The sequence below is a fragment of the Zonotrichia leucophrys genome, chromosome 9 (genome assembly GCF_028769735.1).
Source record: "Zonotrichia leucophrys gambelii isolate GWCS_2022_RI chromosome 9, RI_Zleu_2.0, whole genome shotgun sequence".
Classification (NCBI taxonomy): Eukaryota; Metazoa; Chordata; class Aves; order Passeriformes; family Passerellidae; genus Zonotrichia; species Zonotrichia leucophrys.
This window is the reverse complement of record NC_088179.1, coordinates 25,341,161-25,366,627: the sequence shown is the minus strand read 5'-3', so window position 1 is coordinate 25,366,627 and position 25,467 is coordinate 25,341,161. Positions and strand designations below refer to the sequence as shown.

Below are 25,467 nucleotides of genomic sequence, written 5' to 3'. Positions count from 1 at the left end.
TCTTCTCCTAATATTTTGCATTTAATGTACAATTCTCAAATGGAAGATCACACTTTTACATGATTGTTACTCAGCTTCAAACTGCTAAGCCACTTCCTTGCTTCACAGCTTCTAGAGTATTTGTTATTATTCACAATGAAACCACTCACCATTGCTTCTCTCTAGGATTAAAACATTTAATAAATTAAAATTTATTCTCCCGTCACTGTAAATTTTTATTACATTTTAGCTTTTATTCTCTTTACTCTTATATTTCAAGTATAAGAATTCTTGCATACAGTGCATGAAGTCACAGAGCCTCAAACTTTAACAATATCTTGCCTCATCTATAATATTGAAATAGAACTATGTAGATAATTAAAGAACTTCTACGACTTACTTCTATAACTTTTATAAGATTCTTATTTGAGGCATATTCCAACACATGACGAGGCAGCCCCAAAATCCATACTAAAGTTCTCACTTTCAAGTTTTTCATAAGCAATTTTTGCATCTCTTATTATTATAAATCCTAATATCAGAGCTGGCCATTTTTCAACAAGGTCTTCATTCATAAACAAGCAGAACAGAAAAGCAGAGATGTCCATTTTAGCTTCTGTTTCTGCATCACGAGTGATGAGACTGACTGTATGCAAACAAGAATTTTACATGTTCCAATAAAATCAGGGAAAGTTAAATATTTACAAACTCAATGATAAAAAACCTCAAATGAGACACACAAGAATCTGACAAATAGGACAGAGAGCATGCTACCATAACAGCTTCTCCAGCCTGCTCAGATCATGGCATTCCCACCCACAAAGCCCTGCAGGGCTCCCATACAACAAAATTGTATCCCAACAGTCGACCCTCATTAAAGAAAAATTAAACCAAAGCTCAGATGTAAACAGCTGAGTATTTTACTCAGACTTCAGGATTCTGTTCCACCTGTTGCACCTCAGCCTTTTGTTAAATGCCTCCTGTTTGGGTGTCAGTCTCCTGCTTTGAAATGTCAGCGTTCCTCTGGATTTGTGCTGCTGCTTTGTCCTGCATTTTGTAACTGCAAGGCTCTAATCCCTGACTTCCACTGCAGCCTTGCCAAGACATCTCAGTCAGTTTGAATCAGCAAGCAGCAGCACTAGGGACACCAATTCTCTTTCTGCTTCTATGCACTCCAACAACCAATGTATCTCAGTGGGCTCTATTTTCAGACCTTTTTATCGTGATTTTTTTTCTTGTTTGTTTTGTTTTTTCTGGTATTAGGAAATTCAGAGCAACTTATCTAAAAAGGTTGTAGGGGAGCTGAGAAAGACAAACTGATTATTCTGTAAGTGCACTATCACCTGAAATAACACAAACATGGAGCTCGACCAACAGCGTGGAGCTTTTTTGGGGTACTTTACCAGGGCTTAAACAGGGGGAATGAGTGTGGGTTTTGCGAGTGAGCCACATCAGAGTGAAGCTGCTGCTGCTGAGTGGGAAGCTGTGACTCACCCAGCACAGCCCCAGCTCTGACTCAGAGCCCGGCAGGGACACGCTGCTCACCCGGCCTTGGAGCACCTCCAGCCACCCAAAGCAAAGGTTGGGAAATGTGTTTGCATCTCCTGCAGCACAGCCAAGGCATTGCCCAACCTTCTCTTTGTCCCTCTGCTCCCTGTCAACAAAAGCAGCACACAAAGAACGTGTATTGGAAGGCAGAGGCCATTCACACTGCTCTGACACTGTGTGATGTGGAAGATACGCCTTTATACAGATGGGAAGTTTTTTAAATTTAAGAAAATTACCTCAGGGACACAACATTTGAGTCTATTGTCTGAGCTTGCTCAGGGTACTGCAGTGCAATTTCTGGTAAAACTACAAGCAGAGCCAAGCCCCACACTATTCCAGTAACCACCACCATGCAGGATGCAGCAGCCAAAGGGGAACTGTGTGCAAACTCACAGAATACTGGGCATCTGTAAAAGTCTAGAACCATCTACTTCTTAAAAAACTTACCTCTAGTATTCTTTTTTATGTGATATTTTATTTCTTACAGTCATAGGTAAGGAAAATGCAAGATGCGAACGGGAATGATTTTTAGCTTTAGAAACAATTACCCTATGTGCACACGTCCAGTTCTCCCAGGAACTAATGGAATTTGTGAGCATACATGACACTGCACTATGAAACTAGCCTAAATGCTTACCAGTTACACTTATTGGGACATTTAGAGAGCTCCAAAGCCACTGCTCACCAGGGAACGCCTCCTCCCTAAGGATGGCAGCAGCAGCGGTGCCACTGTCACACCCTCGCGGGCCCTTGCCTTTGGGTGGTGAGTTTGGCCAAGGGTAGGACCAGGAATCTCTGAAGGGGATCAAGAGGATCAAGAAAATGCTATAATTAGGTGGTACTTCACAGCAGCTCATGGCAGCTGTTGGGACTGGTGGGAGGACTGGCTGGGGGTGCCACAGCAACTGTGGCCAGAGCAAACACAGCCTGTGCCCCTCAGCACTGCCCCTGCCTGTCCCACCAAGGTCACCTTGTGCCAGCGCCTGCCAGCTCTGCGGACCTGGGCATGCACTTCTGTTACTGCCATCCTTCTAAGCCAAAAGCAGGAGGCATTTACTGTTCACTGGAAATCAGTAGGTGAGAAACATTTTACATTACCTCTTATAAAAACACCTGCACATATGCTATGTGTTTTCCTGGATACTGAAAGACAATTTGTGAACGAATGCCTCTTGCTGGGAAAGGCAGGACGTGGTCCAACAACTGCATGAGAATTCAGTGTTCTGTCCTTAGATGCCTCCCTCTGCCACGCTGCTTTTCCCCTTCTCTCACCATAGACTGGAAAATTTCAAGAGCGAAACTCTGCTCTCATTACAACATGAAAAGACTTCATGGAAAGTACAGCACCATGGCCTAATGTTACTCATGCACCTGTACATTTGATAACTTTAACTCTTTAAGCAGACTGCAGCCATGCCTGTGATGTAGGAGTTACCTTCAAACACGGAAGAGACAGTCACTTCTCCTACAAGTGCTTGAAAATCCTACAATTTCAGTAGGTCAGACCAATTTTTATGGCTTGTAACTCGTTTACTGCTCTTTTAAATTCAAACTTAAGTGGAAATGGGACTGAGTTAAATTATGATCTGAATCACATCCTGCTAAAGACAATGAGCTTCACGCTGGCATGAGCCCACACAGAAAACGTTTGGAGAAAATTCTTGGTTGGCATCAACAGTTTGCATGCCAGACTGTGCAGACAAAGCATCAATGTCGTTAGGTTGGCACTTGTCTCAGACTTTTTTCAGATTATATTCACATTACCCAAAAAATGTGACGTGGAAAGTTTAGCACAATGAACCCAGCTTACTCAGTGCTAGCTTCTCTTCACTCCCTTGCAGTCGTGCATTGTAATACCACAGTTACTTATCTAATCACACGCTTTTTCTGGAGAGCACCTGTCTTACTCACTAAGTGCATTTCACTATTCAAAGGCTCTGTTTCTGATGCACTATGAAGTATTTTCTTAAACTAACATGCAGCTTCATCCCAAACCTACTGCCAAATTTTCAACCTCTGCTCTAGTGACAAGTGTAATAAACTATCTCTAAAAGATATTGAGAAAATCCTCACAGTGAAACTTCAGACATCTCCATTAGGCTTTGCAAGGCTATCCCCATTCTACAGATCAGGGGTACAAGATATTTAACAGTATTCAGCACTTTCAGGGAGTACTTTGAAACACCTAGCCCCTGAATCTACAAAATACGTATTGCTTTTATGTTCAAAATCATGCTGGTTGTTTCAGATACATCAACAGACTGATCTGCCTGAGCCTGCAGCCCCATGTGAAGAAAATGGAGAAAAATATTTGAAAAGAGGAGGACAGGGCCAGGCCACTGCTCTCAACAGTGCCCTTTAGCCAGGACAGCATCAGCTGTGAAATGGCTGGGACAGCGTCAGCCAATTTCACAGTCAGCTCTGCTCTTGTGATTTTTGACAGAGAAGGAAAAAATGGGAGAGATTAACAAAAATCTACAGCAGTATTTTCATTTTACACCAAAATCAGACACCAAGAGTCACATGCTGTACTAAGGTTTCAGTGCACCCAGCGTGTCCACAGCTGCTGCAAAGCACTCAAGCCCCCACAGACACCTCAAAACAACCAAGGCTCAGCCCAAGCAGCTGCCTCAGCAACTTAATTATATGCCAACATTACTCACTGTTAATAAGGAACTGACAAAATTTTGCCTTATTCAAAGCCAAAATGTTAATAATATTTTGCAAAAAATCACGTACCCAGTATATACATGTGAAACTAAAATAGCTATTAGGTGGAAGAGCTTAGAGATGCATGCTCCTGATTCCATTTCTGCTGTTCAACAGTTGGGAAGAATGAGAATATATCATTCCTTACATCACTAAAAGCACACAAATATAAAATCCAGTATTTATCAATCACTTTCCTTTAGAGTGCAGAAATTAATAACACTCAATAGTTCGGCCACTTGTTACTGTGGGAGTTCAAGTGATGCTCTGCAGCACTCCAGCTCACAAGTTTAAGCTAATCAAATTCATGGCACTTGCTTTTTAGACACCAGTAATGTTTCATGAAAATTACATGAAGCTTTAACAAGGAGCTCCAATGTAATTATTAAACTGATTGAACCATGGACTTTGTTCTGCTGTTGCGTATTCATCCTCATCTCTGATCTTGAAGCTGGAACATTACATCTGTATTTGAATATTTATTACCCTATGCTAAGTAACTCCTTCTGTGAAGAGAGTTGCTCTTTTCCTAAATTAGTTTCAGCATAATTTGCTGTGAAGAGAACTTCGAGAATGTCCTGCTAAGCTCCCCTGTAACTGACTGATTCCATTGTTGGTGTACATGGAGGCCTTAAAAAACATTAAACTAGTTATACAAATGGAAACAAAACACCCTTTGAGTTCTATTGACAACTTAACCTTTAGAATTTGGATGAAATCCCAATTCCTGAGAGAATTTAAAAAAAGGTATTGAATGAAGCTATTATATAGAACATTCTTAGGGTTTTTTAAAGTATACAGTATATAATAGCATTAATGCATTTGTTTACATGATGAGTGCCTGTAGCAACTCATATTTAAAGACATATTATGATTTTATTAAAACCTTGTTTATTTTATTTAGGAGAATATGTAGCAATTTGAAGACAAAGCGTTCTTTTGTGAGCGATACATGACATTTTCAGATGTGTGCAGTTTCCGAAATTGTTGAACATGTTATAAAATGAAAGGTTCTATCTGTCCTCTACTTGAGCTAGAGGGCTATCACCAGGTCTTGCTGTGAATGTCTCACTTTGCCAGTATAAAATCCATGTCAAAAGGGACCATATTTATGAACAATCAGGGTTTGCATACATAAAACTTAAATTGGTGCTGTCTTGTAACAAGAATGGGAGAAGTGGCCCAACCTAATAAACACTCCTTGACTACCAAGGTGGCATTTCTAGACAAACCCCTGTTATTACTTTAACATATTCTGCATTCTAGTAGAAATGAATGCAAAAACAAGAACTCCCCCTTCAACTACACAGTGCCCTTAAAAGGACACATTAAAAATCTTCCCCAGGCAAGAAAAGATGGTAGGATAGAAAAACAACCCAGAGCAAAACAGGACACAAAATACCTTTGAAGTTATAGAAAAAAATACCTAACATTATATTCTACTGCACTGGCCAGAGGCAGAGAAATGCATGACTCCACAGAATTTAGTCTCAGAATTCTCCTCTGTAATCAAAGTTTTTATTTCAGGTTTTGGTTTCTGAGTCTGTCAGAAAATTAATGTTAATGTTTCTGTTAATTGTGCATTTTGGCATGTTCATTAACATAAAAAATTAAATTCACTAAAAAATAAAAAAATTAAAAGAGGTTTTGTTCTAGTACTGGTGCCTTTTTAATCAGAGATTTTAGAAGGTTGAATTAATTTTCATAATACCAATAAGACTCTATTTTGCTATTTAACTAACAACTATGCACTGTTTTTCCTTTGTAATTTGAATAATTACTTGCTAAGAGCTTCAGATCATTGCAATATATTCAAGTGCACGTCTGTAAAAGGTTTTTGTTGCAGAAATAAAACTATTTTCTACTCTGTAAGTTGGCCCATCTGCAATCCTGCCTACCTTCTGATTTTGAAATCATACAGAGAACAACATTTCTTCAAAAGAAAACAAAATACTGTTACTGCAGTCTCTAGAGTTTCTTTCCACAAATGCACAGCAGTTGTTCCAACTTTTTCCTATGACGAGCTCCTGAACTGCTTGGTCAGGATTTCCAAACAATAACACAGACTGGTTTGAGGAATACCTTTGCCAAACAGACAATCCTCCATCACTAGAAACTGAACACTGGCTCAAAATACACACATTTGTGCAAAGCAGTTCCTGGTACTGCAGCTCTCAGTCAGAGATCATTCTCACAACCTCAGCCTTCAGGTCAGTACATTTATTAAGCTCCAAAAAGGCCAAAATAACTTCTGTTCACTCAGCTTCACAGACAGCAATACTTATATTTTATATGAATGCCAGTAGCTACAGCACAACAGACGTGCAGAGCCAAACTAGATACTAATTTTTAAATTTTTTTTCCTTCCACGACCCAAATCCCTAACTCTTCAGACCAAGATTTACATCTTGTAAATAAGACCTTGGTCTGCCAAAGAGCAAATGCAAAACATAACCAACTAAACATATTGATTAGGCAACAAATTTAATTCAATGTATCACTGACATAACTATTTAGATGAATAAAATTATTTTGGGTCTGTATTTATCTACCTCAATAGTGGTTATGAGGTAGATAGAATTATTTAAAATACCAAGCCGCTCAAATCTCTCAGTATTACAGAAAATAATTTGTTATTGAAATATCATCAGGAACAACTTTGTGACTGGTACCTGTAAACACTGAGGTTTTATTCACTTGCTTATGGTTCATAACACTTCCATTTCCACCCAGCCACAAATTGTGGTTCTTGGTCCCTGCTATCCTTTTAAGTGTTATATGGTGCAGATTAATCACAGAATCATAAGAACCATTGTTGTTAAAGTTAAATAAACAATACAGATTCCTTTTCCATGTGCAGCATGTACATAAGGACATGAACACATGATTACTTGATGGAGCTGTTGTGCCCAAGCATTTCTGCAAGGTCTGAAAAAGCTTCCCCTCAGGTCCCTGTGACCCCCAGCCAGTGGCACTGGTGACATCCTGGCACCGGTCTGGAAAACAGCCAGCACTGCTGCTTCTGCTGCCCTCCAGCCCAACCCTACAAACCCAAAACCTTCAGATCTCATTCCTACAGCAGAAAAAAGGCTCCAGACACCCCGGGCAGAGAAAGCAGCTATCAGGATGCCTCTGGCATTTCCTCTGCAAAATAAGTTCAATAGGAAAATATCTGCTTCACTTAACTGAATGCTGAGACAACCATGACCTTGAATGCATCAGGACTTATCTTACTTCCTCCATTTGGGCCATTTAATCACTACTGAGAATACAGCAAGGAAAACAGAAGATTCAGGAGATACATAATTCTTAAACAGACAAAAGGTAGAAAAGAATGTTGCCCTCTTTGTAAGTCCTCAGAAGGTGAGGAAAAGGAAAGCAATCAACCAAACTCAGCTGCTGGAGCTAATGGATGTGGAGCATGGCTCTTTCCTCTTCCCTATAAGATTAAGAAATCCATTAGGACTTCTGATACTCAAACACACCCCTCCACTTTCAGGGCCTGAAGAAATGTCTGATGGATTCTATGCAAATAATGATAAAACCCTGCCTTTTATCAACATCAACTTCTCTACTGTTCCCTACTGCCCATTTAGAGGGTATCCTCACAACATGGAAAAATTTCTATGGCTTCAATCTTCTACATGGCATGTGCACATAAGAAAAATCCCATCGCTTCTTTCAGTGGAGTCACAAGAAACAAATTAAAACTGGTCAAACTTCTATAAACATCTGTTGGTTTATCTGTTTTTATTACCCTCTTAATTTTGAAGATCAGCTTAGAATATTAAGAAAAAGGTCTAAAAGAAATGCTTCTTTTCACAGTCAGTACTAGTTATCCCCTTCTCTCTGTTCACACAGCTTGGAGTGATGTGCTGCGAGGGCCTCAGCACCTCACTCTAAGAGACAAAAATGGGATCAGGTCATGAATAACTTTTTCAGAAGCTTCTTACAAAACTCTGACTCCAAACATATTGGTTCCAGCTGTTCAGAATTTTAATACACAAAGGTCAGGAGATGTCCTACTTGGATTATTTTTTTAATTATGATTCATGGTGGAGGTGATTAGCTAGCAGATGAATTTTTCTTGGACGCTATTTCTACCTTCCATATGAGCTGATTAGTTCCCATGGAAGAAAAGGCAGGACAAATAACCACACTAATCGCCAGAGTTCAGAAAGTTGACCTTTTACTCAAATCTCAAAACTAATGTGTATCCAGGAAATCCTGCCAGACAGTCACTGTTTGCAAATGGTTGGGAAACGTGATCATTTGCCATGAAAAACAGATGAAAAGCAGGAGCTGGTTAAAAGACCAAGTCTTTTCTCAAACAAAACATTTTCAAAATAAAGAAACGATGTCTCAAAACTGACAGTTGACCTGAGCTTAGGAAGGGTGACAGTTCTGCACTGGTGTTCTCTGTACATGAGAATTTAAAAATGAGACCAGAATTTCAAATAAGATTTAGCTGAACATAAGGAATTAATGTAATTTCTGACACTGCAGTAATATTCCAATCAAACAGAGTCTATTTGAAAATAAATATTTTCAAGATTGAAAGGTTGACAAGCAAGGCTTCCCTTAAGCTCAGAATATGTGTAAAAATATCAGATGTTTAGCAATGTAGGTGCATCTTCCTGATTTCTAATGGGGTGCAAGGAACACGTGCCTGAGGATTACTGGTATGAGAAGATGGGCACAGGTCACAGGAATACACTGTGCTGCACTCAAAGGGAATAATGCTGTGAAATGGAGGCAGCACAAATCCCACATATTATTAGCAAGTCAAATGCAGTCCCTAAATCTATTTATTTAGGAATGTAAGAGAGTGACTGATCAGGCAATGTTTAGCCTAGACATTTAACTGGGCTAACAAATACAATTTTGACTGGGGAGTAGTGTGAAGTGTGTGTGTGCATATGGAGTGGTTGGAGAAAAGTGTTAGCTACCCTCAGAAAAGATGTGATTTTTTTTTTAACACTAAAATGTTGTATCAATATCTCAACCTCATACATCCCAACTTCAATCTCCCCATTTGGTCTTTTCTCTTGCTTTGAAAAGTATTTGTGCTGAGAATCTGTCAGACCCAGCACAGCAATACTGAACAAGGGCACAGAAAACATCACTCACAAAAGTGCAGAGGCTGCTGCGCTGAAACTGCTTTCATCTGAAGTTTTCATATGAGTGAGTGTTTTTTGGGTTTTGGTTTTCTTTTTAACAAGATCATCTTAAATTGTTCTTCACATGAGGTCCAGATAGTAGGAGAAAAAACAGTGAAATTCTAATATCCCTCAGAATCTAACAAAGAGTTACTTCCAGTTTGCTTTATACCTTTAGAAATTACATTTTAGGTAACAGCATGCATTTCTTTTCCAGTCTGTCTACTTCACAGCTTCCTGTTTTTTCTAGAAAAATGAATCAGGCATTTGTTTCTCTAAGATAAAAAAAGACCACTGAAAATATTGTTCTAGTAGAAGCCATCCTGACAGAAAAAGGAAATGTTCATGAGACAATATCCTCAGTAAAAGGCATGCTTTCAGTAAAGTAAACCGGGCAGTACCACAAAATGACTCAAATAAATGCAAACATATGTCTGTATCTGCAGGAAAAGCAGCACAAAATGGAAACTGACAGCGCTTCTGTGTCTTAACTGCATCCCAGTTTGTTTTATCTGCAAACTTGTCCTCTTTCGCCCTTTATTGTCCAGCTCTTAGTTACAAGAAAGATCTGTCATGATTGCTAAAAAAACACTGTGTAAAAACCTCAACATTTAGTGAATGTTTTGAGCAGCATTTGACCATAAATATACAGCGTAAACACCAGGATCATTCCAATGCCTAAGTTTTAGCAATTGTTTGACAAGAGAATCAGCACAGGAGCTGCTTCCTGGAATGCCCAGCACCTGAAACCACTCGTGCTGCACCAGAGTGCTCCTCATCTCACACTGCAACACAGAACAGGGACCGGCCGTGGCAGCACAAACCTCAGCCAGATGCTTGGCCACGGAACATCGTGCCAAACTCCCAAGTAATTCACAACATATATATAACTAAACGGAGTATATGCAATCAAAGTTAGATCTTCCCTTTGTCTTCAAAGAAAGACTAACACAGAAAGAAAATAAACATAATAATGTGAATTATCCAGTCACTGCGGATGACCGTTTAAAATAAGATTTCTTCATATATTTGGGCGAGCATTAGCATGGTTAACGCCAAGAGCTATTTTTTCATTTATGACTTATGGACTAAAATTGCTAAGGTTTTTATAAAGTTACGAATCTCAAACCAGGAGCTCTCCTAGCTTTGAAAAAGTATGTTTTGTAACATATATACCTTTACTGACTAGTCTCACTGCTAAATCTTTAACAAAACCTTAATTTCTTCTACATATCAATAATTTACTACTGCACTTTCAGTAGGTTATAAATAGTCTCATTAGAAATCTCATTTACTCTAGTTATTAAATTTTACATTATCTGCTCCTTTGCAGTAGCATAATTTCATTGATTTTGCATTTCCACAAAGTCTTCCAGTAACAGACAAAAAACAAAATGCAAACTATAGAACACAGAATAAAGAAGTAGAGCCCCCCACCACTTATAATAAAAATTAAACTTTATCTAATATTATAACATACTATTGGTAATGTCAGGGCTGAGAGAGACAATGATGGCAGCATCTGTGAAAATAACATTCCATGACTGGAAAAGTCTTTATCAAAGGAATGGCTGTCAAAGCATTATACCAGGTATATATTACACATTATACCAGGTACATGCTCTGCAGTGTGAGGGGATGGCAAGAGTCCCTGGCATCACCCCTCCTGCTGGCAAGGCTGCCATGTCAGTTAGAGTTGCAGTTTGCAGAGACAAACATTTATTCAAAATGAAAATGTGATCCACTATTTCCTCATAAACTTCACTCACATCAAACTTTCAGTTTTGATATGCCAGTACAATTCAGCCTGCTTTATACCTTTAGAAATTACATTTTAAGTAACAGTAGGCATTTCTTTTCATCATCTTTTCTTCATCATTCATTTTGCTTCATTTGCAAAAAATATTTTACCCAATCTCTGAAGCAAAAGGACTTATATTTCTGTTTAAACATATACAATAGAATGAGTAAAACATGAAACGGGAAATGCAGTATCAAAACCAAACGTGAAATCAAAACAACCTTCTGTGAAGAATTCCCCCACAAAATTCTGTTGGTCAGCTCCAAAAGGCTAACCTTCCTAACCTCTTCTGCATTCCCCACAGAGCTGCACGATGATGCCCACACAGCACAGGTTTACTGCAGCACTCACTTACTGATGCAAAGCCTGCTTTGTTTGAGTCCAGAGACACCTAATGCAGGTGAGGGCTCTGGCAGGATGGGCATCCACAGGATGGAGCTGCCTGTGTGCTCTGAGATAAACCACATGTCAAAATTAGAAACGCTGCTTTTGTTCAAACAGTCTGACTAAGCAGACAATCCAAAGCCTTTCTCATATGGCAGTCACTTCTGTTCGTGAAGCATTTGAAAATACAGGATTTAAGAAACTTCTAAAACAACTTTGCCATTTCTACCTTAAGATTACAAAAGGCTGCTTAGGCAGACAAACAAACACCCAAGAATTCAGTTTTGTTCTTTTTTTTCTTTCATTATTTTTTAAAAAAGGTGACTTGCAGCCCACATTGGTCAGATGATCTTATCCGGTGAAGAGACCTTTGGAAATATGGTCTGAAAAGCCAACAAACTCCAGCTGGGTAAGGTGCCTTCCTTGTACATATGTACATACCTCTATGTGCTTTATCTCCAAAAGCCTTTGAGGAGTTGCTGTAGTTTGTACAAAATACAGCCAGCTTTTGCCAGTGGCAGAAGTGTATTCAAAGAGCAATCTGTATTCTTTTCAGGGATTTTGAACTCCTGTTGCTGGCAGCAATCAATCAGGAATCACCAGCAACTGCCTGTGATATTTTGGTGATAAAGTCTGCGCTGATCCTTGGGAACACAAAAGGGTGTAAAAGCTTGCATGGTGAGAAACAACATCCATGAAGCAATATTTTATTACTGTACACTGCCTGTTTCAATACACAGAACATTTTTCACGGCCAAGAACAGATGCTGAAACGAAGCCCAGAAAAGAAGGCCCAGAGAAACTTCGCGATTTCCGAAGAGCCGCGGTCGGCAGCACAACAGGAACCGCGTTTCCTTCAGCCAGGTCAGCTCCCAACGATTCCCACTTCCTGCTGCACTCAGGGGCCTCACTGTGACAGTGAAAACTAGGAAAATACATCAATCAAGAAGTTTTAAAAACTTCTTTAAAAGCCCACACAAAATTTAAGGCTCACAGTTCAAACACTATCTTCAATAATTGCTTGACAGAGGACTATTACTGCATTTTGTAATGCTTACACCTTTTCTCATCAATCCATCACTGGAAAACAGGAATATAGAACATTTAATAAAAAACCCAGCAGACAGACAAGGAAAATTGATCACAGGTAGGAAAAAATGATTACGTGTGGTACAAGAAAAAACTCAAACGTACCATGGAAGCATCCTGCTAGTCTCTAACCTGGAAGACTGTCAGAATAATGCATCCAAAAATTATCAGGGACAGAGCAATACCTAATAAACAAAAAGGAACATTTTGATCATGCAAACAGAGAGGGGTCAGCAGACAGGAGAGAAACAAGTCCCTGCAGGAAAAGCTGTGTCTGAACCTGCAGCTCTGCTGCTGCTGTGCTTGTGCTGTGACTGCTGATGCACATGCTGTGAACCTCGAGGCAAGCCAGCAGACAACTCCTCTTTCACATCTCCCTTTATACTGCATCATTTTCTGGTGACACTCTAAGCAATTATTTCAGTTTTAACACAATATATTCTGCTCAATTCTCTTAGCAAGCCTGTGTCTGTCTGCAGTGCAGCTTCCATCACATTTGCCTTTAAAACAGTCATAGGTAGGGAAAACTGCAGGTCAGTGCAGTGTTCCCAAATTTTCCATTCTTGAAGAGTTCTCTAGGTCTGGACTTTGAGTTAAAGAAAATAAAAAGATCCACAAACAAAAAAGCAAAGAAACAAATAACCCCCCAATATCTCCACCCTACATCATGCTGACCTCTCTCTCCCTAAATGAAGAGGGAAAATGCCACAAGTCTTTACGTTGAAATTCAGCCTACATGACATTTCCTTTGGATTTAATTGCTTTGATACAATTTGTATCTGCCAATCAAGCAAGGCCCCAGAGCACCAAACACTCTGTTACAAAGAAGCTCTTGTCCTGTAATAGGCCCTGACATCAAAAAACAGAATGCTCAACTTCAGCCAAAGCATCCAAAAGGAAACAAGCCAAAGCCCAACCACTGACTCTTCCAACACTATTTGAAGGAGTGAACAGCAAAAATCCTCAAAGTAAGACTTTACAGATTCTATATTGTCAAGCCTGTTTAAAATTGAACACATCCATAACCTTCAGAAGACATTTCTCCACACTGTCATTTACTAATTATGGAGTAAAGATGGTCAGGCAGGCCAGCTTTTAGATATTGACTATAGCAGCACACAAACATGATAAAAGCAAACCTACTATTCATTTTCTTTCTTTGCGCAACCCAAACCATTGGTAAAGACAAAACCCTTTCAGATGGGATCAGAGAAAAGGTCTAGTTTTCATGGTAGCATTCGTAATTAACACCTGCATCAATTCTATAGATATCTTTCTAAGAATATGCTAACTGTTACTATTTCCTAATCATTAATGCATAAATCAATTGTATTTTCAGCTCATCTAATGAGATTAATGTATGACAGTTATTATCCATTAATGCACAAGTACTCAAGGACTTTGGGTTTAACACTATGACTAAGGACTAACTTAAGACAAATTTCATTAAACCAATAATTCCATGTGCACATTATTAATTCTTTATCTTAAAATTGTACATAAATCCAATATATGAAATTCTACATCAACACAGTAGTTTGTACAGGACAGCTACCACTGATTCCTTAAGTAATTTAGAAATGCATACAGCAAAATTCAAATTCTGCTTCTAGACAGCCTTTTACAAGAATTTTCTTAAATATTTCCTCAAAGGAAATTCTTCTTGCAAATACTTCTAGGGTCAGTGCAGTCTTGCTTAAAGATTTCTTCACTGATGTTTCACTGATACTTTAGGATACAAAATGTAGCTTGTATCCTAACTCAGAAAACTCAACAGGAGAGGGGACTGGATCACATCCTGCAAATCAAATGCGTCCCTGAAGCAATTTTATTCCATATCTGCTTCAGTCCTCAGATTTTATTAAGCTCCACATTAACCACCAAATCCTTTAAAGCAGCACTGATGACATGATTTTTCGATTCTGAAAAAAACAGTCTGTTCATCATGGAAAGACGCCATCTTGGACCAGAAAATGAATAAATACCAGCCTTTGTCAGAAACTCTGTAGCTGGTTCTACTGCCAGATTCAGAGAGGAGCAGCTCATGGATCCTTGGTAGCTTTTAAATGGAACTCCAACTTCATCAACATTAAATCAGCACTTGAGGAGCAATCAAACACACCCCTACTGCTGTCGATTACAGGCTGAAAATTCAGTTTTGATATGTACATTCTAATCTCAGAACTTCTTAAGTATCTCTAAAATGAGTTATGAATGTGAGCTATGGTTGAATTTCTGACAAACTTCAGTGGTGCATCACAGCTTCTTGCCTGTTAAGAACTCTTTAATGCACCTAATTTTGGATAAAAGCCATTGGCAATAATACATCCTGGTACTGTCTAGCACAGTACAATTTATTTTTAATAAAGGAATAATGGCAAGGGGAAGAGTTCAGGCTCCAAGTCCCACAGGAATAACCACTGGAAACAGGGAATAAAAAAAAATCACTTAAAGTGTGGACTTAAATGCTCCAAAAGCGCCATGAATGTGTGAAATGTCTCTCTCTGCTGCCCAAGGCCAAAGCCAGCAGGGGTGTATGGCCTCTTTCTCTATGACAAATGCTGTACAGGACTGAGCACAATGTAAATTACCAAAGTAAAATAACAACAGTCTCTATAGAATTAACAGAAATGCTTTTCAAGGAAACACCATATTAGAAAATCACTTCAGCAGTTCAGCTATCTTAGTACCATTTGTTTTGTCATTCTCAGGAAAAAAGTTTTTCATTGTACTTGCATTACTTTTTATAGTATTTATATTAGTTATATTACTCTTCTGCTATCCTGCTGAACACAGTTATATAAAACTGATCCTGTGTTAAATCAAGTTCTATTCCAACAGAAACCAGTAAAAAAAAATCTGAACATTTTGAGTAAATGAAATATTGTAAGTAATTAGCTTCCTTATCCCTGAGCAGAACTTACTGGCAAATATGTCCTGATATGGCAAAAGTTTACTGCAACATTTTAAAAATAACAGTGATAAAGATAACAGTGGCAAAAGTTTCACAAATCTGTTTATGAGAGTCTGACCAAGAAGATCTCTACACACATTGAGAAAATATGAAACCCTCAGTCTTCATTTGAAATATGAGGCTGCACCACCTAAACTAAATTGGTATAAAGTAATACTTGAACCATTCTTTTAACAGAATATGTATATATGGCCCAGCATGTAGTTCAACATGCAACTGACATTCCCTGCTCACGGCCTAACCGCAGGGAGTAGGCCAGTCTCTACAGAAATGCTTTTTATCACAAATAAATCACACTTACATTTTTTTCCACACATGCTCCCACAGAAAAATGCTTTAGATAACATTGCTGCAAGTGTGCGTTCATTAGCCTGTTTTCCAGCCCCCACTTATGTGGCTTGGTATTTAATTACAGGGTGGAGTGGTCCCCAGGCTACTTATGTTTCTTCCAGTCACAGCCAGAAAATTTCTGCAGGAACTGACATGCAGGACTGCAACTGCTTCAAGTTGTGGCTGGCTCCCCATCAACAAGGTTAGCTCACTGTTCATTGAAACTCACACTAGTACTTCTGTTAAATAATTATTTAAAATGTGTTTTAATGCAACAAATTGCATTCTAAACTTCAACAGATAATAAAGGCTTTAATAGGACCTATTATGTCTATTTACTTTTAATTGGTTTCTCAATATTTTTTTTTGCTAATGCCAAGAAACAAATCTTTATCATTATGCTGGAAAGCAATGGCTTTTTTTTCCCTTGAGTATAGGGAAATGCAACTTTGTATGCCTAGTTTAATCAAATATGACTTTTAGCACATCACCTATTATTTTACTGCACACAGCTTTAAATGCAGCTTCCCATAATCTTAAATTGTATTTTCACCTGAAGAATATTACACCATTTGTAAAATACTATCATTCACATGAGAGCATTTTATAGCTAAATATTACTCCCCAAAGCATTGGGGTATAACAAAATACATTAAAGGTACAAAGAAATGCATTATTCCAATTAATTTTTATATAAACAAGAGAAGTTCTATTGGACAGATAAAACTGGGGAAATAAATATTAACTTAGGTAAGAAATTACATGCAAAATGCATATTATATTTTATATTTAAAAGGATGTTATTAATCACAGTATTACTGTTGACAGGATTTGAAAAAAAAAAATAAAACCACTTGGAGTCTTTTACCTATGCTTTCCATTTACTAAAGGCCTTTTATTTTTGGCCTAAGCAACAAGAATCCATTGACTTGGAAAACTTTGTCTCTAGGTCAGAAATGCATGACAGGAAGGTGAAACCACATGAGCTCATTTTGATATTAGTCAAAAGACACAGAGCATACAAAGATTATATTATGCAATTTTTAGCCAGAGGTATCTGAAAACACTCCCTAGCCAAACCCTAGCAAGAATTCATATTGAATAATTATTTATGAATGGTCTGTTACACTGTTCCTGTCAGTCAGCTACTTCTCTGTAGCTTGTTCTATTGAGAAAAATACATGCAAAGTGCAGAGACATGAGATCTTCTCATTTAGGTGATAAACCAGATTGATAACAAACTTCTAAGTTTGGACCCTGGGACATATGCACACAGTATCATAAACAACGTACAGTGACATACAGAAAAGTATTTACATGCTTTGCTGTTAGCTCAGAGCGTGACAAAAGGCAAAAATCTAAACTCTGCAGTTATTCAGAGACTGGGCTCTTGAGTAATCCGTTAGGGATTCCAAACCCACAAGGCAAAGAAATCATTATACAATAATTTTTTTTTCACTTTTCTAAACAGTTTTGTCTCTTTTTCCCCACACACACTGTTCCTATGACCCACACATGGGTGAACATATATGAACTCAAGATTTTACTCTTCTGAACAAGAAGGCTGTAGTGAGCAAGTAAATGACGTCCTGGAGCCCCAGCAGTTTAACTCCCTCAATATCCTCAGGTAGATGCTTCATCAGTAAATGTTTTATTTCATTAGCAAACATTTTATCTAATTTACCAAGTTAATGCAGTATGACTTAGTTTGCAATGAATCTGTAGCTGACTTACAGAATCTACCAAAATAACGCACTGCTGCCTTACCACTTACTACAGCTATTACCTATTTTCAGGCCCATTAAACGCCTTTGAATCAAGCGTCAATTGTCATAAATAAAACGCTCTGGCGAAAATGACTGGCCAGAAGGGATATCGGCAGTTGTGTTACCGCACTTCCCAAAGCCTGCCGCTGAACAAGGCGGCTCCTGCGCGTCCCCGCGGACGGGGATGCTGCAGACACAGCGCCCGGGGCCGGGCCGGGCAGCTCCCACCCATGCACAGCCCCTTCCACCTCCGGCAGGTCACGGGCACGCAGAGCTCTGCTCCCACGCTCCAGAAACTCCCTGAAATAACTGGCTTTCAACTTTTTCTCAAAAAAGTTAAGTTTCAGAATCTCGGACGAGTGGCCAAGCAGGAAAGAAATTCGTTATCAACAAATACGGCAGGACATCTCCCTGCCTCTCTCCTCCCGCCGGGAAGGGATTTGCCCCCGGAACGCCGCACACAGCCCGGACCCGAGCCCCCCCCGCCGCCCTCCGGCGCAGCCCGCTCCCGGCCGCTTCCCCGCCGCACTCACTTGAGGAAGTAGCGCTGCCCGGTCTGCGTGAGCGCCATCTCCCAGCCCGGCGGCAGCGGCCGCTCGTCCGTGACATCGCAGGAGCGCTGCCGGAGGTGCCCGTGCTGCGGCGCCGCGCCCGCGCCGGGCAGCGAGGCGGGAGACGAGTGCGAGCGGACGTGCACGGGCGCCAGGCGCGGCGGGGGCCCGCCCGAGTCCGTGCTCGACTGCCGCGAGTGCGAGCCCGAGTCGGGCTCCCTGAAGAAGGACTCGGGCAGGATCTTCTTCCGCCAGGAGCTGGGCCTGGGGTTCATCACCGCGTTGAAAAGCGCCTCCAGCTCCGTGTCCAGGTCCTGCGTGACGTGGATGACCTGCTGGCCCGGCGGCGGGGCCGCGGCCGCGGGGTTCATTGTGCGCCCCTCGCGCCCCGCGGCGGGCGCAGCCGTCCCGGTTCGGGCGGTGGCCGGGGCCGGCCCCGCTGCCGGGCCGCCGCCGAGGAGGTGCCCGGTAGAGCGGGCGGGCTCGCCGGGAGCAGGGCGGGCTCGGCGGGCGGACGGAGCCTCTGCGCCCCCGCCAGCCGCGCCGGTGTCCCGGGCGGGCGGGGCGGCCGGGCAGCGGCGGGCCGGGGCCGTGCCGGGACGGGGCAGCGCCGGGACGGGGCAGTGCCGGCGGCTCCAGCCCGGCCCCCGCGCCGCCCCGCCCGCAGTTATGCAACCGCCGCGGAAACTTTGGGCACGGGCCGGCCCCGGAGGCCAGCGCGGCCCGCCCCGCCCGCGCCCCCTCTCGCGTCGCGCTGGCCGTGCCGCTCGCAGCCGGGGCATCCATCGGCCGGGCTCGGCTCTGGGCCGGGCTCGGCGCCGCTGCGACCCCGCCGGAGCGGCCGCTCCCGTCCGGCCCCAGCTCGCGGTGCCCGAGCAGCCTCCGGAGCGCTCTGTCTCTGCCGAGCTAAGGAGCTTTGCTCCAAAACCATTGTTCAGAAAGTTAATGGGCGATACTAATTTCTGAAAGCAAAATGATGCTTAAATTAGTTCACGTACAAGTTGAATTGCGCGATTTAGTGATGCTATAGCTATGGGGAGGAATTAAGCATTTGTCGTGACATACACAGCAACCATTTCGCTGTGATTTGGATAAGGTTTGGCCTTTTGCTGGCAAGTAGGAGTCCTGTGCAGAGCTGTATGTTACGTCCTTCCAGCTCACTGTCCGCAGGGTAGTTTCAAATGCAGGCATGATGCATTGTGGATCTCTGCTGACTGCCCATTCAGTCACTTGTCTTTGATTTAGCCTGTACTAGAAACGAGAGCGGTCATCAAAGTGCATACCTGAGGTTTTCTATAATTAATAAATACAATTGTTGTTTTAATCTTGTCTCATTTTTTGGAGCGTTTGGAATAACTTTTGCATAGCAATGTGACTGAAAATTGTTTAAATTCAGAAGCTGTGTATATAAAGAATAATATTGTTCACGTTCCAACACTTAAGTGTTGGTTTCTACAGAGGGAAGCATCCAGTGTTTTTATGACTACACACATAGACATATCACACATTGGCTAAATGAACACAACTGTATTTTAGCAATACATTTGTCATTTTATTTCTGTGTTTTGGACAGACTCCAGGCTATGCTGATTGATAAGAATACACCCTCCTCAGTAATCAGAATCTACACTAGAAAAGTCTTAAGTAATGTTTTTCTGAACTTTATTCTTTATTTCTTTAAAATAAGCATGAACTTCTCTAAAGTTGCATTTGGCTTCTCTAGTGGAAAATGTGGGCCTGACTGAACCATCCTTGTCCCTCAAATGAATGTTACATATAATGTTGGTTATGCAGATTCTCAGAGTTGGAGTTTAAACCTGTTCACAAACCACAGCTAGGTCTGTGAAACAGATCCTGTGCATTTCCTGATGGCTTTGCTTCAACAAATATTCCTTGTCAGTTACATTTTGTCACATTTCCTGTTCATATTTCCATTGGCTTAGCAGATCTCCTCAAGATTTGTTTTATTGTTCTTTTTATTTTTCCTGACATCTGCTGTGTTTCTGGTCAGGAAACCCAGTACTCCTGAGACTTATGTTTCACTTCCCAAAGAATTTTTGTACCATTCTTCTACGACTTCGTACTGGTTCCTTGCTGCAACAAGCTCAAAGAGCAGTGCTAATCACAATACCTGCTCCAGGTATATGCAGACATCACGTGTAGTTTTTTCTTTCCTGCAATATTCTTATTTAAATCTTTTGTATATGAGATTCTGGGTATGTGTGCATGTGGCTATTGCACAGATAATGATCTGAACACAAGTGATTTTTCATACAGCCTTTAAAACGGCTTTTTTTGCTTCCAGGGCTCTGTTTCTTTGAGTAAAGACAAACCACATAGCTGTTCCATTTCTTCCCAGGTGACATGTCCATTCAAGGGAAGGCTTTGACAGTCTCATGCATGGGGCCATCTCATCTATGTTAATTAGACCACTTTCATAAGCATGGCATCTCATGGGTGAGTACATTCACATCTGTCCCAAACGTAAGCCACATTTATTACAGTCAGAACTGTCTTCTTCAACAAGATGTGTTTCAGCTGCACTTTTTACTGAAAAATACAATTATCCGCTATTGTATCACTTGGTATAGACTAAAGGATTTTTCTCCAATAATTTGAAAGTGATTAAAACTGTAAGAATAAATTTTCATAGTATTGCTGTCATTAGTCTTTGTTTAGAAATACTAACTAGCTTCTTTGGACAAAAAAATATGACCACCAGCTTTCAGGGCAAGTGACTCAATATGCTCAAGTCTGTGGAAGACAAGGAGACTTCCATCACAATGGGGTTGGAGTAAGTGATAAAGGAAACAAATCACAAGTATGACATAGAAAGCTCCTTATCATTATTTCTTTGTTCTCATTGCAAGACTTTACATTGTAAAAAAATAAGTCAATAACATTATTTTATCTCAATTTCACATGATGTTCAAATGTTTTTGAATAGTACAGAGATTTTGTGTTCATCTGAAGGATTTATTTTACTCAGAATCCCCAAGGAAAACCCTCCCCCTTCTCAGTTAGCACATGCTTCAGGATATGACCCATGTGTAGACTGTGATGCCAATCAGCTCTAGAGCAGCTGGATTTTTTAAAATGTTTACAAGAGAAAAAGGCAAATGTGTTTCGATTCATCAGGCAATCGTGAGATGACACAAAAAGTTTCAAAGATCTCTATTTAAACCTTCTACTTTGCTGCCCTGAGTTCCAGACTATGGCTGTAGTGAGGAGAGATAGAATGAGGGAAACCACTAACCTATGTTTGGCTAATCTTGTGTTTCACCTGAAAACAGAGATCAATTACATAAAAAATACCAGTCAAAAATCCCAAGTAGTAATATTTGATCACATTTAATTACCATGTACTATATATGAAGATGATTGTGTGAAAAAGGTCACCACATATAGATGTGCGAAGCTGGCGGCCAAGGATATTTGACCAGTATATACTGGCTCAAGGTCCTGGCACAGGAAAACAGTTCATCTGATCCAGATGTTTATTTTTCCTCAAAATGCATTCGTGAGCAGTGTTTTGAGTTGTTTTACAAACTGCTTAGCAAGACAGCAGAGGAGAACCAAGGTTATTTCATGTTGCGCACTATTCTTCTGCAGTGGTTCATCTTCATCTCCCCCAACGCCTGCTCCAGCTGCTGGATAAGGTGAAGAAGGGTAGCAGGGTCAGTTTGCAACACCTGGGCAGTCCGATCTTCATTTTGATTAAGATGTAGCTTCATAGTCACAGTAGGCTTGATCTGTTGTCTCAAACTTCTGCTTGCAAGCTGCAGGAAAGGTTCAGTGGAACAGGAACACAAAAATGACCATTGGTTATCAAAGTTTGTTCTTAACAGTTCTCAAGAGCTTTGTAGAACCTGTTCACACTAATGTTCAGAAACCCTTTGCATCCACATTAAAGATACACACAAGCTACTGTTGTGTTTTATAATTAATACTAACCCACTTTAATCAATGCTTTCACAATATTTCTGAAATTAAGGTAATAATCTAGACCAAATATGTTTAGTATATGTTAATATTTTAAAAACATCAATAGAACCATGAATTCAATTTTCATCAGGCAACAAGTGCTTTGCATCATTGCATATCCTGTTCATTTCACAGCTGGCCGTTTGTGGGACACTAACAAAGTCATGCCACTTTTAAATACATGAAGTACTGCTGCCTCAATCTTTTTTACATTGTTTAGTAGGTTTTAATTATGCAAAAAAATGTGAAGGAAAGGATGGAATACTAAAAACATCAGAGCAGCCACCTGTACATCCAGTCTCCACTCCAGACTGTGGTAGCTGGGAAGCCTTGGTGCCAGCTCTCCAAGAATGCTCCTGATCTCTTTCCTGTTGTCAAGGTACAGCTGGAGCAAGGATTTGTTCAATTCATCTGAGAATCCCAAAACATTAATGGAATCTTGGAAGTCAACCTCAGAAATCTAGAAAGAGCAATTTAGGCCAGGTAATCACCATTATTTCCTGAGAACCAAATAAAACTGTAACTAAACATCACTTATGCTATGGTTATTTATTTATTTTCACTTATGCAGTTATTTATTTATTTTCCTGCAGGTGTGTCCAAGTACAATTCTACACCTCGGACAAAACAAATATCCAGGTTTTAAAGGATCTGCAGATGTTGATGTATTACTGCAGATTTGTATGAGATTCAGAAGCAGGTTTTTTTTAAGAACATTCAACCCCATCACATGTAAGCCTTCACATCAAAGACCAAAACAGCGTGAGAGAGCACCTCAGTTGTGTCACAAGGCACGACATGCTGTGTGAATCCATTTGTCAGGGTGCTGCTGTGCCACTGATAACCAGAGTACAAATACCCAGCAGTGATCTGCACATGAGAAGCACACAGCACAATGCTCAGGCTCCTGGCCCAAGGGCAGGAGAAGCTTCACAGGCCTTTGTCCTTACTGCAGCAGCCTGGCCCAGCGCTGGGGAAGCTGTTAGTGAGTGCACAGAACATGCCATTGTACCTCTGCAATGCACCACCCCGCAATAACAGTCTGTAACCAACCACATCCTAGCACAGCACACTGTAACCTGTCACTCAAGACCCCTTGTTTCAAGGAAAGGCTCTGCACCATTTCCATTCCCTCCTCACCTGCTCTTGGGAGCAACACTTGCCTGAGTTTCATCAGGCATTCCTTGTCTGTGCACTCCTTCTCCATGTAGTCATTGCTCAAATACTCTACTATATCAATAGTTACTAGTCTTTCTGATGGAAACAGTAATTGTCCAACTACTAATCATTTAGTATCTGCTTATACCCAGTCAAACTTTTGGTGCCAAGAGCTGAAAAAGCTTTCAAACCCACCACACTGGACAAAGACAAGGAATGCTGAACAGGGGGCTAGTCTAGCCCACATCCTGTGCAGTAGCTGAACAACAAACTCTTCATTTGAGTTTTATTATTTAGAGTTTATCCTGAAGTAAGCTTCTCTATATGCAATAAATATGCAATAAATTACACTATTAAAACGTTGTTAAATTTTAGCGTCAGACACTGAATACAAATTCCAGAGTCATACATGTAGACACAATGTTTCAATAAGACAACAGCATGAGACATCTTTTTCTGAAATTAAAATAATACACATCATAAATTTTGAGTGTTTTTTCCCCATTCACCAGTATCTTTAGAGGACTAAGTGTCCAGAAGACATCTCTAGAGTATCCCCAAATTCCTCATGAAAAAGTATACTTGCCATAAGCTTGGAACTCTCAGTAAGAAGATACATTAGTCCTTCTACCCCGTGCTGAATGATGTCAACGCTAATGTTCAGCTTTCCTTTAAAGAAAGCACAAAGTGCTTTTACTTGCTAACTGTCACAGCAGTGAGACTCAAAGCTGCAAAGTTATCAAATGCTTAGTGTGCAAAATATGCTTAGAAAAAGAAGAGGGTGTCAGGCCCTTCAAATAATAATGTACAGCATATTAGCACAAAAAACTAAGAAAAACACAAAGCAATTTCTTATGGCATAGTACAGAGAACGGTTTGTGTCGGAAAAGGGGTGTCCGTAGCCCTCCCCACCCCGGGCACGCAGCACCGACCCCCGCGGTGCTGGAGCTCCATGCCGCCAGCCCTTTCCCTCGGCCCCTCTCCGCCGTGCCCCGGGGGCTTGTCGGTCCTTCGTGCCCGGCGCAGAGCCCACCGTGTTCCCGCCCTCCTGCCGCGAAATCACCGCGGCCCGGCCGGTCCCCCCGCTCCCTGGCCTGCTCCCCACGCTCCCCATGGCCCGGCCTGCTTCCCCCGCTCCCCAGCCCGCTCCCCACGGCCCGGCCTGCTTCCCCCGCTCCCTGGCCTGCTCCCCACGGCCCGGCCTGCTTCCCCCGCTCCCCACGGCCCGGCCTGCTTCCCCCTCTCCCCAGCCCGCTCCCCCGCTCCCCATGGCCTGGCCCGCTTCCCCGCTCCCCCGCTCCCCATGGCCCGGCCCGCTTCCCCCGGCCGCGCTCCCCGTCCCAGTCCCCCCGCTCCCCACGCTGCCCGGCCGGTCCCTCCGTTCCCCGGCTCGCTCCGCCCGCCCCGGGCCTGCTTTCGCGGCTCCCCCGCTGCCCCCTCCCCGGCCGGTCACCCCGCTCCCCGTCCCGGTCGCCCCGCGGCCCGGGTCTCACTGGCGGCGGACTCGCAGGCCCGCGGTGCCGCTCCCCGCCGCAGCTGCTCCAGCGCCAGGCGCCCCAGCTCGCCGACGGCTGTAAGGACAGAGAGAGAACAGACCCCGCTGCAGCCCCGGCCCGGCTCGGTTCCCCCTGCCCGCGAACCCGCCGCGACCCCGACCTGTGCCGCCGGCCCGCGGCAAACAGCCCAGGTGAGCCCGGTGCTCCGCCGACAGCACCAGCAGCATCGCCGCGGCTCCGCCACAACCGGGAAGGGGCGGCGCCCCGCAGGCGCCTGCGCGGGGCCGGGGCCGCGGGGACAGCCTGGGACAGCCTGGGGCAACCGGGACACCCTGGGACCCGCTGGGACAGCCTGGGACAGCCATGCCCCAGCCCGTGCCCCAGCCCGTGCCCCAGATGTGCCCCAGATGTGCCCCAGCCCGTGCCCCAGATGTGCCCCAGCCCGTGCCCCAGATGTGCCCCAACCATACCCCAGATGTGCCCCAGCACGTGCCCCAGATGTGCCCCAGCCCATGCCCCAGATGTGCCCCAGCCCGTGC

The 25,467-nt window shown here is 42.2% G+C and overlaps 2 protein-coding genes across 2 annotated transcripts in view; both read right to left on the bottom strand.

The window, feature by feature from the left end:
* WWTR1 (WW domain containing transcription regulator 1) overlaps positions 1 to 18,827 on the bottom strand; it is a 41,842-nt gene extending 23,015 nt beyond the window's left edge. The window contains exon 1 of the mRNA XM_064721039.1: positions 18,273 to 18,827. Coding sequence (XP_064577109.1) covers positions 18,273 to 18,661 — 389 coding nt within the window. The 5' untranslated portion in view covers positions 18,662 to 18,827. The remainder of the gene's footprint in view (positions 1 to 18,272) is intronic.
* Positions 18,828 to 21,625: 2,798 nt separating this feature from the next.
* Positions 21,626 to 25,236, bottom strand: COMMD2 (COMM domain containing 2). Its single transcript, XM_064721509.1, has 5 exons — positions 25,089 to 25,236; positions 24,926 to 25,003; positions 24,019 to 24,101; positions 22,561 to 22,734; positions 21,626 to 22,069 (listed from the first exon to the last, which is right to left on the bottom strand). The coding sequence occupies exons 1-5, from the start codon at positions 25,153 to 25,155 to the stop codon at positions 21,872 to 21,874; spliced, it is 600 nt and encodes a 199-aa protein (XP_064577579.1). The 5' UTR covers positions 25,156 to 25,236; the 3' UTR covers positions 21,626 to 21,871.
* Between the last annotated feature and the right edge of the window lie 231 nt (positions 25,237 to 25,467).